Source organism: Pristis pectinata, chromosome 7 (assembly GCF_009764475.1).
Source record: "Pristis pectinata isolate sPriPec2 chromosome 7, sPriPec2.1.pri, whole genome shotgun sequence".
NCBI lineage: Eukaryota > Metazoa > Chordata > Chondrichthyes > Rhinopristiformes > Pristidae > Pristis > Pristis pectinata.
Genome location: NC_067411.1, coordinates 87,715,302 through 87,732,549, shown reverse-complemented (window position 1 = coordinate 87,732,549; position 17,248 = coordinate 87,715,302). Strand labels below are relative to the sequence as shown.

Below are 17,248 nucleotides of genomic sequence, written 5' to 3'. Positions count from 1 at the left end.
TATTAATTTTGCTAATAAAATATTGGCCTGAGAATGAACAAGATATCTAGAGAGGATCATGACTCATTATGCAAAGAACTAGAGAGCCATTCACATATGATAAAGCATAAATTAAAGACATATGCCTAGATTTTGGTTGAGCACCTCTATCAGTATAGTGCGATGTGTTGAAAAATTGATGTACCCCAGAGAGAAACACGATTTCAATGGTTTGGGATTGAATTGCATTACATTATAAATTCAGCTTCCTATTTGTGAATTATGTTTGTACAGATAAGCCATTTTCTGCATTAGATAAGCATGTAATGAAGTAATTCCCAGTGCATTGCTCTTTTAGTGCATAGCTGATAAATATTAGGTCTCATTATTCTGGACTGCATTTGCCATTGGGCACTTGCAACACTACCAGGTCTTGCTCTGCATTTTGAAGAGTCCTCCTTCCTGAATAGATCTTAGCCCAATCTCACAACCTAATCAACACATCTCACAGGCCCTGACTCACCTGATCCAAGCCTCAGTTCCCTGACGTGATTCCACATCATACCCCAGCAATATTCTGAACTCTCCCAAATTGCCTATTGTCAGCCCATGATACACAAATGTCCTTTACTCCTCAACAAACAATCACAGGCCCTGTTACCTTTGAACACCTGCAGCTGATTCTCACCCTGATTTTCCCCACCGTCTGCACCCCACCAACACTTACCAACCTCAATCCCATGACCTTCCTCAGCCTTCTAGCTCCTGGTCCTCAACCAAAACAGTAACTAGAGCATTGCAGCAATTGATTAATGCATTGTCAGAGGCACATATGAATTTTAGACGATAGCTTTGCGTTGTACTTAATGTATCAATGTATTAGAATATAGCTGACATACAAAATGTGCTTATTTATTTGATGCTCACGAGGGGAAATTAACCACAATTCATTATAAATACTAGACTTGCATAGATTCCTAATTTTGCCCTATCAAAAAATTAACTTTTGGAATTACTGGTTCAATTTAATCTTTAGAAATCTATTTAATTCTCATGAAATCTTGTCAATTCTTTTAACTATTTAAAAATAAGCAATGCTATACATTAAGTAAAAACACCAAGCATTTGTGTAATACTATAGCAATGGTAATATGTAACCTTTTGACAACAAAGGACAAATTTTGCAAGGCTTTTATCCATAATCTGCCATAATCAGAAAATTACATGGTCACTTTGAATAATCTAATTTAATTTATAATTATTAAAATCACTTGCAAAACTGGAAATGATCTGAAAATTTTAATCTTTTATTATGAGTGAGAATTATTTTCTTTAATGCTTTATAAAAAAAATTAAAATATTACTGAAGTGAGCATTCTAATAATTAGTTACAGCAATAATAATCAAATCTGTGGCATGGAAAATGTACTAAAAGCATTCTTTAACAATTCTTTGATCAAAAGCTTAAATGTTGTACTTCTGTTTGAGAGATGATGATAAAAATAGATGCTGAAATAGAATACTTCAGAGAAGTCAAGAACTCACCACAACACTGGCAAAAAGTACAAAACCTGTGATTATTTCACTTCACTAATGAGCATGTCTATTATGGACTATTGGTAATGGCAGGAATTATTGAGAATTCTGTGGCATGGAATACACGACCATAGAACACAGAACACTACAGCATAAGTACAGGCCCTTTGGCGCACAATGTTATGCCAACATTTTATCTTGCTCTAAGATCTATCTAACCCTTCCCAACCATGTTATGGCTGATTCAGTGGACAAAAATGAGCATTCAAAGAAAAATGGAAAATGTATGCTATAACTCAGTAATAAAAGCAGGATTTTTTGAGTGTTTAGAATATTATTGTTTCTGAGAATTTTATTAGCATTACTAATCATGACAGAGAAGGTTAGTGAGTACTGTGCATAAGTCATTCAGCAAAGATCTAAATTGATGTTGTACTTAATTATACAGATAATAGAATAATTGGGAGAATGTTGCAAAGCCAATGAAGGGTTTGGTATCTCCTACTAAAGCACATGTTTTCAAATTAGCCCCTAGATTTGGACAATCCACAAAACAATTTTAAGGTTCGCAAAAATCATTGAATTTCTGTCTGACAAGTTTTTTCCTTTCTAAAGCCTAAAAATGTCTTTACAGTACTGTATACAGTGATTAGCGAGTATCGTGCTTAACTAATATAGTCATTCAGAAGGTGAAGCCAACGATGTGTTAATATTTATAGGTACCTCTCTCCCAACACCATGCCCACCAATCTTTACAGAAGGAAGAAATAGGGTTACAAGGTTGTGGTGAAGTATTCAGCTCATCACTTCTTGAATGGTGTGCACTTCAGTTTAAATTGTACTCTCAAACAAGTGCCTGTGCCTGTGCCTGTGCCTGCCACTATTCCAAAAAGCAAACAACAGAATACCAGTTCTGATGAAGGTACCAGTTCTGATGAAGGGTCCTGAACCTGAAATATTAACTCTTTCTCTTTCCACAGATCTTGCCTGATCTGCATTTTTTCTGTATTTTGTGTTTCTGTGACAGAATAAATATTCTTCCTCCTCACAAACTATACCTGCGTAATTGCTTGAACAATATTTTAAGGACCAAGATAACTTGAGGAGATCCTTGTTGCAAATTATCACTTTAACTTGCAGATAAAAGCTTTATCACTGGGCAAAAAGCAGGAATAAGAATATTCTTCCTAGACTTCAGTAGAAAAGAAAATAAGATGAAGGATGGAACTGGCTGCTTAATTGTTTTCACCTGTTGTTTTTGCCCAATGAAAATACAAGTTACAACCACCACCCCTCCCCCACACCTACAGGTTCTCAAATCTAGAAATTGATATTGTGGGATTATCTCACAAACAGTTCTGATATCAAATTCCTCTCTCCATTTGCTAAATGTTGAAAACCAATTAGATATAATGTATTTAATGTCCCTGCTAAAACAATGGAAAGATAAATTTTAATGCATCTGTGTTAAAGTTTGTTAGGTATGTCCTCCTGTTAATTTTCCAGTTAAGTAGAGTGTGTGAGAGCAAACTTGGTGGTTTGCAATTATCTAAACCTGGAAATTGTATTAATGCTCTATATGTACTTCCTGAGACTTTTTTGGTTTATTTTTCTTTTGGAGCTTTCACACTGTAAGTTGATGACTGGACTTTTCATTAGGCACTCAGTCTGTCTTGATCACTTTCTTCTGTTTCTTGCTGTCCATAATTGTGACTTTAAGATGAGTATGTTCTCCATTGTTGTCAGACTGTCAGTCCAACAGTAGCTGTCACTTGAGAGGTGGAAAGGTCTTCGCTGAGAAATACTATACTACTTTATAGAGGTTCTAGGGTGCTTAACTACTTTTATTTCAGTCTTCTTTCCTGTACCTTTATCTACTACCCCCCACTCCCAAAAAGTTCCTAAATCTACATTAACCATAAAGCAAAAGATGTTGTCAAAACATCGTTCTGAAGTTAATATTTACGGTATATTAGTGATATTGTATTTATTGAAAAACTTGCTTAGATCATGTACATGTTCATACAATTTCATAAAATATAGATTGCAATGGTCACATTGTTGATCACCCTTGTATACCTTTGTAAGGGTGTTGCACATGATTTGTTCTGCATCGTGTCATTCAGTGGATTTAAATATACAACAATTTCATATTTTAGTAACTGCATTCATTTATTAGTTCTATTTTTTTTGTCTAGTATCTGCATGAAAATGGAATTGTTCATCGTGATCTCAAACCTGAAAACCTTCTCTATGCTTCTCCAAGTCCAGATGCATTATTAAAAATAGGTTAGTTATATAAATGCTGCCTTTATAGAAGATGTCATTTTTATGTCAAAAATGTTTTGCTGCTTTTCCTTTTACAGCTTTTTTTTACCTTCAATGGAGTTCAGTGGCCAAACAATGCTCGTTGAAGGAACACTCTGAATGTCACTTCAAAAAATGTGCAAAATGCATTACTCTTTATTAATTTACACACATTTTTGCACTCGCGTGTGCACACACACACGTGTGTAAATATACACACGCACTCATATAAATATAAACAAACATTCCTCCACTCCCCCAAGTCCCTGTCCAACCTTCCCCAACCTGTGAGTCCAGTAACCAGGGTGGTGACAAGGGTGCCAGATTAGGAGTTTGAGAAGTCCAACAGCAGATGCCTGACGTCCAAGGCAATGTGCTGGGCTGAAGGTGGCCAGTGGAAGTTATTTTGAAATCATTCTGGTCTCTTATCCTTGCTTTAAAAAAAATTGAAGCATTAATTTGCAGTTGTGTCAAATGCAAATGATACATGCAATAATGAATAATTAAGAGCTATTTCTGTCAATTTTCACCTAATTTGTCTTGTCCCAAGACTAGAACGTATCTATTTATTGGAAGAACTACTCTCATTAGATATTTTGACAATAAACCTACAGGAACGTAATGTTCATTTATGTTCTTGGAGTTAGCAGATTTACATTTCAGCGACTGCTTGCATTTTCTTTCATGCTGCTGTAGAAATGAGAAACGTGTCAAGCATTGGCAGCCCCCATTTGATAATTTCTCAAAATTCTTTTTAATAAAATTACAAATTTAGAGACTGCATCATTAAAATCTGAATAATACACACTTTTTATTCAAGCTGATTTTGGACTTTCAAAAATCGTGGAAGAACAGGTGACCATGAAGACTGTATGTGGGACACCAGGATACTGTGGTAGGTTGTACTGATTAAATATTAACCTTGAGAAATTCCTTCTCAGTCTAATGGATATGGGCATTTATATCCATAAAAGCTTAATTGTCTGAAATACCAAAATATAATGTATGAGTATTCTTTAAAATTTGTTCACAGAATATGGATTTATCTGGCAACACCAGCATTTATGATGTCTTCCTAATTAGCCCTGAAATGAACAGGCAGTAATTTAAGTTTCAGATAGAGAGCAGACTGGGTAAAGACAACAGATTTCCTTTCCTGAAAGGTATTGGTGAACCAATTGGGCTCTTGTGACAATCCAGTGGATTCATTGTTACCGGATTACCATTACTGCAACTTTTTTATAATTCAGATTTATTTATTACTTGAATTTAAATTCTCTGAATACTGTGGTGAAATTTGAATTTACTGTATCAATGGTTCAGACCCCAGCTAATGGTCTAGTAAATCAACTACTATTCCATTTCCATTGCATTCAGCGAGTAAAGCTTCTTTAGACCACTTGTGCTTCATTCCCACCATATAGCCTCTGTGGTAAGGGTTTTAAACCTTGAGAGCTGCAAGCTTATACCTTGACCAGACCTTGCTGCATTTTGAATATTTCTGTAAGATCTTGGGGACGGAATATGGACTTCATTGGCCAAAGCAGGCATGTTTGTCTATCCATAATACACCCTAGTACCATCATAAAAAATCTTTTCTTTTCTCTGTTTTGAACCTTCACATCCTTTCTAAATGCATTGCTTGGAATTGGGCAAAACTCTCCGGTTATGACCAAACCAGTGTTTTATAGAAGTTCAAAATAACCTCAGTGTTTTTCTCCTCTTACGCTATTGTTCATAAGGTTCAGTATCCTGTATACCTTTTTAACCACATTCTGAACTGGTCCTACCACTTTCAGATCGCTCCTGTACATCCTTTAAAATTGTAACATTTATGTTCTGTTGACTCCTTTTGTTCTTTCTTCTAAAATCTATCACCACACTTCTCTGCATTAAACTTCAAATGCCATGTCGTGGCCCCTTCCAATAGCTTGTCTTTAAGTCCATCTTCATAAACCCCACATTCAACACCCTTGAAAGTTTTGCATCATCTGCAAATTATTAACATGTTCCCATGCCTAAATTATTAACGTCTTTCAAGAAAAGCAGTGATTTCAGCGTCAGCTCCAAGAAAACCACTGTATACTTTCCTCAGCCTGAATAACTACCATAGCCTCTGTTTTCTTGTCTCCTGTCTCTAAGGCAATTTTGTATTCATGCTGCCACATAGTAAATTGATTGTAGTATTCTATTGAGTAGAGTAAGTAGCAGAGTCCAGGAGCACCAAGTACAGCTTGTACAGAGTATGAAACATAAGACTTTGGTGAGTGGGGGATTTCAGTGAAGTGGGGCAAAGGTGCTATGTTTATATTTTAGGATGGAAATGGTAAACTGTGGTGGTGGTTAAAACTAGGGTTGGAAAACCCTAGTGTGTTGTGTAAAACTTGTGGTTTAATTAATTCAGCTATTTAAGTGTAAATATTCATTGAACAAAGATAATAATTGAAAAGTAATAAAGACTTGAATTAAGACTGTCATAAAAAAAATTAAGATTAGGCCAATCTGAATTATAGCCATGAACATTGTTTATCTGGACTATACTCTGGAAGCTTGTGGATGGTGAGACTGTCCCAATTATTCACATGTCTGTCCAGAATACAGTCACACACCTGAGGAAAGCAGAAGTTCAGGAAGGGGAGGTTGTCACTGTTATAGGGACTTCAGTAGTAGGGATTTATGAAAGGCTGAGAAGGGATCCCACAGACACTGGCCCTATATATTAAATATGATGTTGCTGCTATCTGTGAGACTGAGAGAAAAGGGCAGGATGGAGCGAGACAATGAAACCCAAGGCACTGTGATTTGGAAGATTATCCAAGGCAAGGGTAAGAGCAAAATACAAATAGAGTGATGACAGGGGACTCTGTGGCTGAGATCAAAGATCCCAACAATACATTGATCTTTGAGTAGGCAATATACCGATAATATATTGACAAAGTTTCAGGTCACTGCAAAATTTGTATTTAGGGCATATGGTAGCACATTTACTAGAGAAGTATCCCATTAAATTCCATCACACCAATTCAGAGTCATAGAATTATACAGCTAGAAATTGGGCCCTTCGGCCCAACTCAAAGTGCCTACCTGAGCTAGTTCCATTTGCCTACGTTTGACCCATATCCCTCTTAAACCTTTCCTGTCCATGTACTTTCCAAATGTTTTTTAAACGTCATAAGAGTACCCGCTTTTACCACTTCCTCTGGCAGCTTGTTCATATATCCACTGTGTGGGGAAAAACTTGCCCTTCAGGTTCCCTTTAAATCTTTCCCCTCTTGCCTTAAACCTATACCCTCTAGTTTTAGACTCTTCTACCCTGGGGGAAAAGACTGTGACCATTCACCTTAACTATGTTCTCCCCCCCCCCCCCCCCCCGATTTTATATTCCTGTGTAGGGTAACCCTCAGCCTCCTATGGTCCAGGGAAAACAGCCCCAGCCTATCCAGCCTCTTCTTATAACTCAACAACATTTGGCAATATCCTTGTGAATCTTTTGTGCATCCTTTCCAGTTTAATGACATCCTTCCTATAGCTAGACAATCAGAACTGCACACAATACTCCAAATGCGGTCTCACCAACATCTTGTACAGCTGTAACGTGACTCTTACCAATTTTTACAGTTGCACCATCAGAAGGATCCTCTCTGAATGCATCAAAGCTTCATATGGCAACTGCTCCGCGCAAGTCTGCAAGCAGTTGCACAGAGTTGTGAACGCAGCCCAGACCATCAGGCAAACCAGCCTCCCATCCATTGACTTTGTCTACACTTCCCGCTGCCTCTGGAAAGCAGCAAACATAATCAAGGGCTGCTCCCACCCCAGTCAATCTCTCTTCTCCCTTCTTCCGTTGGGCAGAAGATATAAAAGCTTGAAAGCACTTACCACCAGACTCGGACAGCCTATCCCACTGTTATCAGACTCTTGAACTGACCTCTCATACACTTAAGATGAATGCCTGATCTCCCAATCTACCTCATCATGGCCCTTGCATTTTATTTGTTTACCTGCACTGCATTTTCTCTGTAGCTGCAACACGATATTCAACATTCTATTTTTCTTATTACTACCTTGATATACTTTTTGTATGGCATGATCTGCCTGGATGGTGCACACAATCTTTTCACTATATCTTGGAGCACAGGTATGTGACAATAATACTAAACCAATACCATTGTGGAATTCCCAGCTGGGGTTTTTAAATTCATTAAATAAATCTAGAATAAAAAGCTAGTTTCTGTAATGGTGACTCTGAAAGTACAGACTATCTAATTAATACCTATCTAATTTACTAATGTCCTTATGGGAAAGAAATCTGTCATCCTAATCTTCTCTGCCCTATTCTTGACTTCAGACCAACAACAATGTTGTTAACATCTGTATGCCCTTTGAAATTGTCTAGCAAGCCACTCAGTTTTGGAGCAGTTAGGGATAGGCAATAAATACTGGTTGAGCCAGTGATGACACCCCACGTGAGCAAATAAAGAAACAGAAATGTACAAGAATTTTACTTTTTTGTCATACTGCTGAATGTGTATTTATTCTTTAGATGTGAGGAGTGCTGGTAGCCTTCGTTTATTGCCTGATTCTAGCTGTCCCAAAAAGATGTTTGTGAGCTTCAGTTTTGAACTTTTGCAGTTGTAGTGCAGTCATACTGGTGTTAAGTAGAGAAATGTATAATTCTAACCCAGTGACAAAGAAAGAACATGTTTATATTGGATGTGAACATAAAGATGTTGGTGTTCCTGCTGTCTTGTATTACTCTTTCAAAGTTTTCATTCAGATTGTTTAAGATATTTATACTTGGTAGTTGATTATTGTTCTTAGAGTCTAACCTTTCTTTCTTTCTATCCCAGCCCCTGAAGTCTTACGAGGCTATGCCTATGGACCAGAGGTTGACATGTGGTCAGTGGGAGTTGTCACCTACATATTGTAAGATTCTAGGAATGTAACCACAGAGCTTTCATTATTCCATTATTTCCTATATTCTGCTAATAATATAAAAGTTTAATCTGAAAGATAAACCCATCCATGTACTGGAGTTCAGGAAAAGAAAGAATTCTGGAAACTTAAACAGAATTGAAAAACATGGATCATAGTTAAACCATGCTTCTGTTTTCCTCCTCACTGATGCCCCTTGACCTGCTGCATGCTTCCAGCATTCCCTGTTTTTATTTCTTATTTCCACCATCTGCTGTATTTTTCTCCAATTGCTTCTTATTTGCTTGACCCAGTGTATATTGTACGTGAAAAATGCACTGCATCATAGAACAGGCCAACCCTGGGAATTGAACAGGTTCCTTTTTCACAGCTGTCCTTCAGTCAATTTTGTCCATGAATCAGAAAATATACAAAAATCACTTGATACAGTAACCATACCCTCACAGTATTGTAATAAATGGCATGAAAAATACATAAGACTGAAAAGAAAGAACAATTACTAAAAGTGGAGAGAGAACGGAAACTAGTTCTGCTGTTCTTTGGAACAGACGTACATATGTACATCAAACTTTTGAACTTAATTATATTATGGGATCTTATTCATACGTATGGATGTCTGTAAATCGGCTGTGTGTAACTCGGCCCTTTGTAACTTAGGAACGGCCTGTAACAAGATCTCAGTAACCACCATTTTCTAAAGACATAGATGCTGACATTAGTGTCAAAAGGGGGCTGTAAAGCCACAAGGGTTCTTGGGCAAGACAAAATGAGCTACAACTAGTAATTTGTTTAATTGAGAGTTTGTTAAATGCAAAATCTATGTTTAATAACAGGTAATAATACAAGTAAATCATAGCCCTTGGTTCTGGAGCCCCTTGTGGTGACTTTGGACAAAAGGTGACTTTGTCTTTGGTTTGCTCCCTTCTCTCCTGTCTTCCCTTGCAGTCCTTAAACCTGTGTGAACCCACTGCTTAGCTTTATCCCTCAAACCTCAGACAAAAACCATTCAGTCAATGTCTATGTATGGTCTTAAAAAAAAAAAGTCCAGTTGATTTCATTAGTTCTAGAGGCCAAAATTGTTATAGCCATTGAAGATAGGTTGAGTGAGCTTGGGCTTTTTTCTTTGGAGAGAAGGAGGATGAGGGGTGACTTGATAGAGGTGTACAAGATAATAAGAGGCATAGATTGAGTGGACAGTCAGAGACTTTTTCCCAGGGTGACAGTGGCTAACACGAGGGGACATAATTTTAAGTGATTGGAGGAAGGTATAAGGGGGATGTCAGGGGTAAGTTTTTTTTACACAGTGGTGGGTGCGTGGAATGCACTGCCAGCAGAGGTTGTGGGAGCAGATACATTAGGGACATTTAAGAGACTCTTAGATAGACACATGAATGATAGAGAAATGGGGAGCTATGTGGGACGGAAGGGTAAGATAGATCTTAGAGCAGGATAAAATGTTGGCGCAACCTTGTGGGCCAAAGGGCCTGTACTGTGCTGTAGTATTCTATGTTCTATTCCATTGACTTTTTATCTCCTTCCCCACGGCACTTCTTGGTAGTTTGATCGTTATTTATTATTATTTTTTTAGATCAGACAGATCATTCACACCCCTTCCTACCCAATACTTTCTGTTGATCTCCAGACTCATTAACAATTGCTAATCCCTTAATGGCCATACAGGTTTGGTTTGGTCTCACTGCACAGAAAAAGCACTCTCAAAAGAGAGACACGTTTATTCTTCATCTCAGTTCTGGGGCATCTTCTCACTAATTACAAAACCAAAGAGAGGTCCTTTATCCACTGGAGTCCAAGAAACAATGGGAGGAACTACCATCGAAACCAATCTGAGGAATCAAGCCAGAAAGACATGATTGCAACCATGCTAGAAGTTTAATGATTTTGCACATATGGGGTGGTGGTGGAGGCAGATACATTGGACAGATTCAAGAGTTTGTTGGGAAGGCATATGGACGAATGTGAGATAGAGGGATATGCGGGAGGAAAGGGTTAGATAGTGTGAGGGTGGTTTGATGGACGGCACAACATGGTGGGCCGAAGGGCCTGTTTAGTGCTGTGTGGTTCTATGGTTTGGTCATGATCGTTATCAGGAATACAACATCAAATCCGAACTTCCAGTAACTGCACTGCTGCCTCGGGCAGCGCTTTATTCCCTACAACTTCATCAACCCCATCATTTGCCTTAATAACAAGCTCTGTAAATCAGGATTCATAGTTAACATTCAAATGCCCACAAACGCACTCAAACAATTAACTATTGATCCAAGCCTTGTATCCACATTTCACAGCTTTGACATACTGCACATTTCCCAAACGTTTTGCAAGACATTTAAAACATGTTTCTATCTCTACTGCAGGAGAGGATTACACGTAATTGGCACCACCAGCACAAAATGAAAAGAATAAGACAAGATCTTTATGAGTCACATGTACATCGAAACACACAGTGAAATACATGTTTTAATGTGATTCCAACAGCTCATTCCGCAGGAGATCTGTGTGGTAGCTAAGAGTGGTGCAGAAACTATAGGAGCTGATATTGTGCTTGTATCTGATCTTCCTCCAGTATCCCATCTCGCCACAATCCCCTCAGTATACAAACTGCAGATAGTGCTCCAATATTCACCACCCCGAGCCTGCAACATTCCCATCCTTGTGACTTTTTTTTCTTTTGGATAACTTAGAATGCCCGAAGGGCTTGAGTCACAAATGAGTGGTGAAGGAAGTGCTTCATCACTTGATCTGATAGTGGTTAGCTGTAGCTGAAAAACTGGAATATGTGTATGGTAAAAGTTAACCTTGAGACAGGATCTTAAGGTGATGAGATACAAGTGTGATGTATTTAGATTTTCATTAAGGTTAGTTGGTCAACAAGATTAGAGCACGTGATATTGGGGATAATATACTTGCATGGATTGATAATTGGTTAACTGACAGAAAGGAGTAGGAATAAACTGGTCTGCCTCAAGTTGACAGGCTATGATTAATGGAGCACCGGAGGGATCTGTGCTTAGGTCCTAGCTATTCATAATCACTATCGATGATTTGGCTGAAGGGAACCAACTGGCATATTTCCAAGTCTGTTGACACAAAACTAGTTTGGATTGTGAGTAGCGAGGAACTTGTTTACAAAAAAAAGGCATGTAAATTTATTGTCATTGGCAGGAATTGTGACATTTGGCCCTATTGCACCCTTTGAGAAAGAACTAGGGATGCCAATTTGGCTTGAAGTTTTTGCATGAAGTGCCCATGCACATTTTAGTGCAACTATTCTGCCTGCCCTTTTGGATGAACTATCCATTACTTAATGCTGACTAGGTAAATTGTGAATTTTATCTAGTGTCAAGATTGTTGTTGGTTGCAACATGTGGCAAGCATCTGAATGCCTCCTGTGAGAAACAGCATTATCCATTGGTCAACTAAATATACAAGAGCTGCTCTCTAAAAATCCTTTGCTTGCACATCCAGTGGAAGCATCTTCCTATTTACTTCCTACCTTTTCTGGCAAGTAGCTGATGGCCCTATGCTGTTGTATCTGTGATTTCGAAGGCCTTGAGCAACAGAGCCCCCATATCTGGCAATACAAGCTCAGACTAAAGTTCAGCGTACCTTGAGCCAGAACACTCTGTCGAGATCATTCAGACTCCCATGTTGTCCCCAAATCAAATTTAAATCCATCTATCCAACACTTCCTTCAAACACCATGAATCTACATGTAATTGATGATCCCTGTTTGTGGAGTAGTTGGTTCAGGGGATGGGACAGCTGGGGTCTTTCTATTGTTAATCTCTGTGCAGGACTAACACATGGCAATAGTTAAATTACTAGGATTAAAATTATGATCTGTGTATTCTGCATTCTTTCAGTGAAAACCAGCAATATGTGCCCTACCATGCTCACCAATATGGCAGGCAGCACTAAACTAAAAATGTGCACAATTGATGAAAGAAATTCAAAGCAAACTCCATAAGATCCAAAGCAGTTTCCATGTGACTTTACAAAAGCTGAAAATGGAGCTAAATTTTGAGTTCCTGCTTTTTAGTGCCAATAGCTTAGGAAAAAGCCATGATGAAAAGTAACAGCACCAAAGTACCATGCTCCTCTAATTAGTATAAGGTAGCAATATTCAGAAGAACTGTAAACTGGCACTTTCTTCTTTTGGCAGGCTGTGTGGATTTGAACCATTCTACGATGAGAGGGGTGATCAATTCATGTATAAAAGAATTCTTAACTGTGACTATGACTTTGTCTCCCCCTGGTGGGATGAGGTCTCACTTAATGCAAAAGATCTGGTAAGTTGCAAAACAAAATATATTTGCAGATTTGTTTTACTGACCCCTATGTTTAGTTTTAATAGTGAATAGTAATGACAAACAACTAACAAGACAATTCTAGATAACATTATTATCAGTCCAAAATTGCACATTATTCCTTAATCCACTGTTTTAAGAAGTAAACTGATTTCGGACATTAATGTAACCTGAAATGTTTATTGTAGTATCTGTACTGCCCTAATTAGTTAGAGTGAAGAAACTCTTGGGTTCTCAGGAAACCAGGACAGGTTTGTTGAGAATTATCAAGAGATCCAGGAGCTAAATAACTGTAAATAGAAGACACCCTTAGATTTCAAACTCCACCATGCCTTGAGTAATAAGAAACAGCTACCCAGGCAACAAAGACAGGTCCAACAGAAAATCTATGACTGGAGCACAGATGGTGGGTGGAAAGAAATATTAAGGGCTGGGTAAAGGAGAAAAGAAAGCATGTAGTGAGTATAGAGAACTGAAAACAGGGGAGGACCATTAGGACTATAAAAAGTGTGGGGGGGTGGGGTACTTAAAAAAAAAAGAAGAAATCAGGAGGTCAAAGAGTACGCATGAAATATCACTGGCAAGTATAAGGGAAATCTCAATGCATGTTGTAAGTATGAACCAGACAGTATCTTGTGAAAGAATAGGGCCCATTAGAGACCTAGACTGGCAATCTGTGCATGGAGCAAGAGAACATGGGCGAGGTCTTAAATGAATACTTTTCATCTGTATTCACTTAAGGAGAAGGACATCGTAGCTTGAGAATTCAGGGGGGAAGGACAGTGAAGTTCTAGAACAAATTATTAAAAACATGGTATTAGTTATCTGAGTACACTTAAATCTGGATTAATTCCTAGAGCCTGATGAGATGTATCTCAGGCTACTATAGAATGAAGGGAGGAGATTGCTGGGGTCTTGACAGACTTTTAAATCTTTGCAGGCTACAAGTGAGGTGCCAGATGACTAGAGCACAGCAAATGTGGTCCCTTTACACAAGAAGGGCAGCAAGGATAAGCAAGGCAATTACAGGCCTGTGAGTCTAATTTCAGTGGTAAGGAAGTTATTGGAAAAAATTCTGGGGGGCAGGATTAATCTATACTTGGAAAGGCAAGGATTAATCAAAGATAATTGGCTTGGTTTTGTGAGTGGGGGATCCTGTCTGACCAAATTTTTGAAGATGTAGCAACATGTTACAAGGTAACATGTTGCCCATATACACCAATCCCAAATGCCCCCGTGAAGACTATATCTTTCTGTGCCTTGCCTATTTGTGTCTGTCTTAAATGCCTGTTAAACATAGTAATTGTGCCTGATTCAGGCACCTCTTTGGACAATGTGTTCCAGATATCAACCACTCTCTTAGATCCCCTTTCAAACTCCTACCCATCACCTTCAAATATGCCCTCGTTTTTGATTGCCCTATCGTGGGAAAAAGATTTTGACTATCTGTGCCTCTCATAATCTTACATACTTCTACCAGATCACCCCTCAGCCTCCTTCGTTCCAGGGAAAACGAGCCTAGTCTCTCCCCAGTCCTCCAATCCAGGCAACATCCTGGTGAACCTCCTACGAAACCTCTCCAGTATCACTTCCTCTCTTTACCTTGGTGACTGGAACTTCATGTAGTACTCCAGCTGTGGCCTGACCAAGGTTTTAAAGTTGAAGCATCACCTCCCTATCTATTTAGTGCCCCAATTAACGAAGGCCAGTATCCCATGTGCTTTCCTAACCATATTTATCTGCATTGCCACCTTCAAGGATCTGTGGATTTGTACTCTTTAGTCCCTCTGTTCCTCAATACTCCTTTAGAGCCTACCATTTGTGGTGTATGTACTAGCCTCATTAGTGCTCTGAAAATGCATCACTTCATATTTGTCTTGATTAAACTCCATCTGCCATTTGTCAGCCCATTTTATCAAAACATCGTTCTCTCTCTGCAGCCTAAGATTACCTTCCACATTATCAACAACTCCACCAATCTTCATGTCATCTGCAAACTTACTGATCTTGCCATCCACGTCCAAGTCATCCATGTATGTTGGGGTCCATAGCTTCCTGAAAGTGGCTGCACAGGTTGATAGGGTGGTAAAGAAGGTGTATGGCATGCTTGCCTTTATTAGTCAAGGCACTGAGTTGAAGACTTGGGAAGTTATGTTACAGTTTTATAAAAATCTAGTTAGGCCACATCTGGAGTATTGCATTCAGTTCTAGTCACCCCATTATAGGAAGGATGTGGAGGCTTTGGAGAGGATGCAGAAGAGGTTTACCAGGATGCTGCCTGGATTAGAGGACGTGCTATATGGAGAGGTTGGACAAACTTGGGTTGTGTTCTCTGGAGCTGCAAAGGCTTAGGGGAGACCTGATAGAAGTCTGAGCTTATGAGAGGCATAGAGTAGATAGCCGGTATCTTTTTCCCAGGGTCAAAATGTCTAATACTAGAGGCCATGCACTTAAGGTGAGGGGGTATGTTCAAAGGAGATGTGTGGGGCAATTTTTTTTACACGGAGAGTGGTGGATGCTGGAATGTGCTGCCAGGGGTGGTAGTGAAGGCAGATACAATAGAGGCGTTAAAAAGGCTCTTAGATAAGCACATGAATATGCAGAGAATGGAGGGATATGGACATTGTGTAGGCAGAAGAGATTAATTTAGTTAGGCATTTAATTACTATTGGTATTGGTTTATTATTGTCACTTGTACCGAGGTGGAGATACATTGAGTAAGTACAGAGTGCATTGATGTAGTACAGATAGAAACAATAACAGTAGACTAAAGTGTCACAGCTACAGAGAAAGTGCAGTGCAATAAGGTGCAAGGTCACAAGATAAGTTGTGAGGTCATAGTCCATCTCATTGTATAAGGGAACCATTCAATAGTCTTATCACAGTGGGGTAGAAGCTGTCCTTAAGTCTGGTGGTACGTGCCCTCAGGCTCCTGTATCTTCTACCGAATGGAAGAAGAGAGAAGAGAGAATGTCCTGGATGGGTGGGATCTTTGATTATGCTGGCTGCTTCACCAAGACAATGAGAGGTAAAGACAGAGTCCAAGGCGTGATGTGCTGGGCTGTGTCACAACTCTCTGCAGTTTCTTGCAGTCCTGGGCAGAGCAGTTGCTGTACCAAGCTGTGATACATCCAGATAGGATGCTTTCTATGGTGCATCGGTAAAAGTTGGTGAGAGTCAAAGGGCACAAACCAAATTTCTTTAGCCTCCTGAGGAAGTAGAGGCACTGATGAGCTTTCTTGGCTGTAGCATCTACGTGATTTGACCAGGACAGGCTGTTGGTGATGTCTACTCCCAGGAACTTGAAGCTCTCAACCCTCTCGACCTCAGCACCATTGACGTAGACAGGTGCATGTACACCATTGGGACAACAGCGTGGGCGGAAGGGCCTGTTCCTGAGCTGTACTGTTCTAGGTTCTATTATAAACAAGAGTCTCAGTACTGATACCTGTGGGACACCACTAGTTACAGGCATCCAGTGGCAAAAACAATCCTCCACCATCAGCCTCTGTCTCGTATTGCCTAGCCAATTTTGGATCCAGTTTGCCAACTTGCCCTGAATCCCATGGGCTCTTTTGAACCACTCTTCTTTGTGGGATTTTGTCAAAGGCTTTACTAAAATCCATGTGAATCACATCTACTACCCTACCCTCATCGATACACTTTGTTGCCTCTTCAGAGAATTCAGTCAAGTTGGTCAGACAGGATCTTCCCTTGACAAAGCCATGTTGGCTGTCTCTGATTAGTCCCTGCCTTTCCAATTGATCGTTAATCCTCTCCCTCAATTTCTTCCAGCATCTTCCCTACCACTGACATTAGGTTCACAGGTCTGTAGTTACCAGGCTTTTCCCTGCTGCCTTTCTTGGGACAGGAGACCAAGTTTGCTGTCTTGCAGTCATCCGGTACCTCACTTGTGTCCAGTGAAGATTTAAAAATATCGGCCAGTGTCATCACTTGTCTCCTGCAGCAGCTTTGGATAAATGCCATACAGACCTGGGGATTGGCATCAAGTACCTCCTCTTTATTTATGGGAACCTGCACTAGACTAGCATCTACCCCTTCACTGAATTATCCAACTACAAAGTTTGTTTCCTTTGTGAATACCAAGGAAAAGTATTCATTTAGGAACTCATCTATACCTTCTGGCTCCACACACAGAGTGC

General features: G+C 39.3%; 1 protein-coding gene across 1 annotated transcript in view; it reads left to right on the top strand.

The window, feature by feature from the left end:
- Positions 1–17,248, top strand: part of LOC127572348 (calcium/calmodulin-dependent protein kinase type IV-like) — a 92,000-nt gene that overhangs the window by 63,008 nt on the left and 11,744 nt on the right. The window contains exons 6-9 of the mRNA XM_052019500.1: positions 3,714–3,804; positions 4,643–4,717; positions 8,673–8,748; positions 12,941–13,067. Coding sequence (XP_051875460.1) covers positions 3,714–3,804; positions 4,643–4,717; positions 8,673–8,748; positions 12,941–13,067 — 369 coding nt within the window. The remainder of the gene's footprint in view (positions 1–3,713; positions 3,805–4,642; positions 4,718–8,672; positions 8,749–12,940; positions 13,068–17,248) is intronic.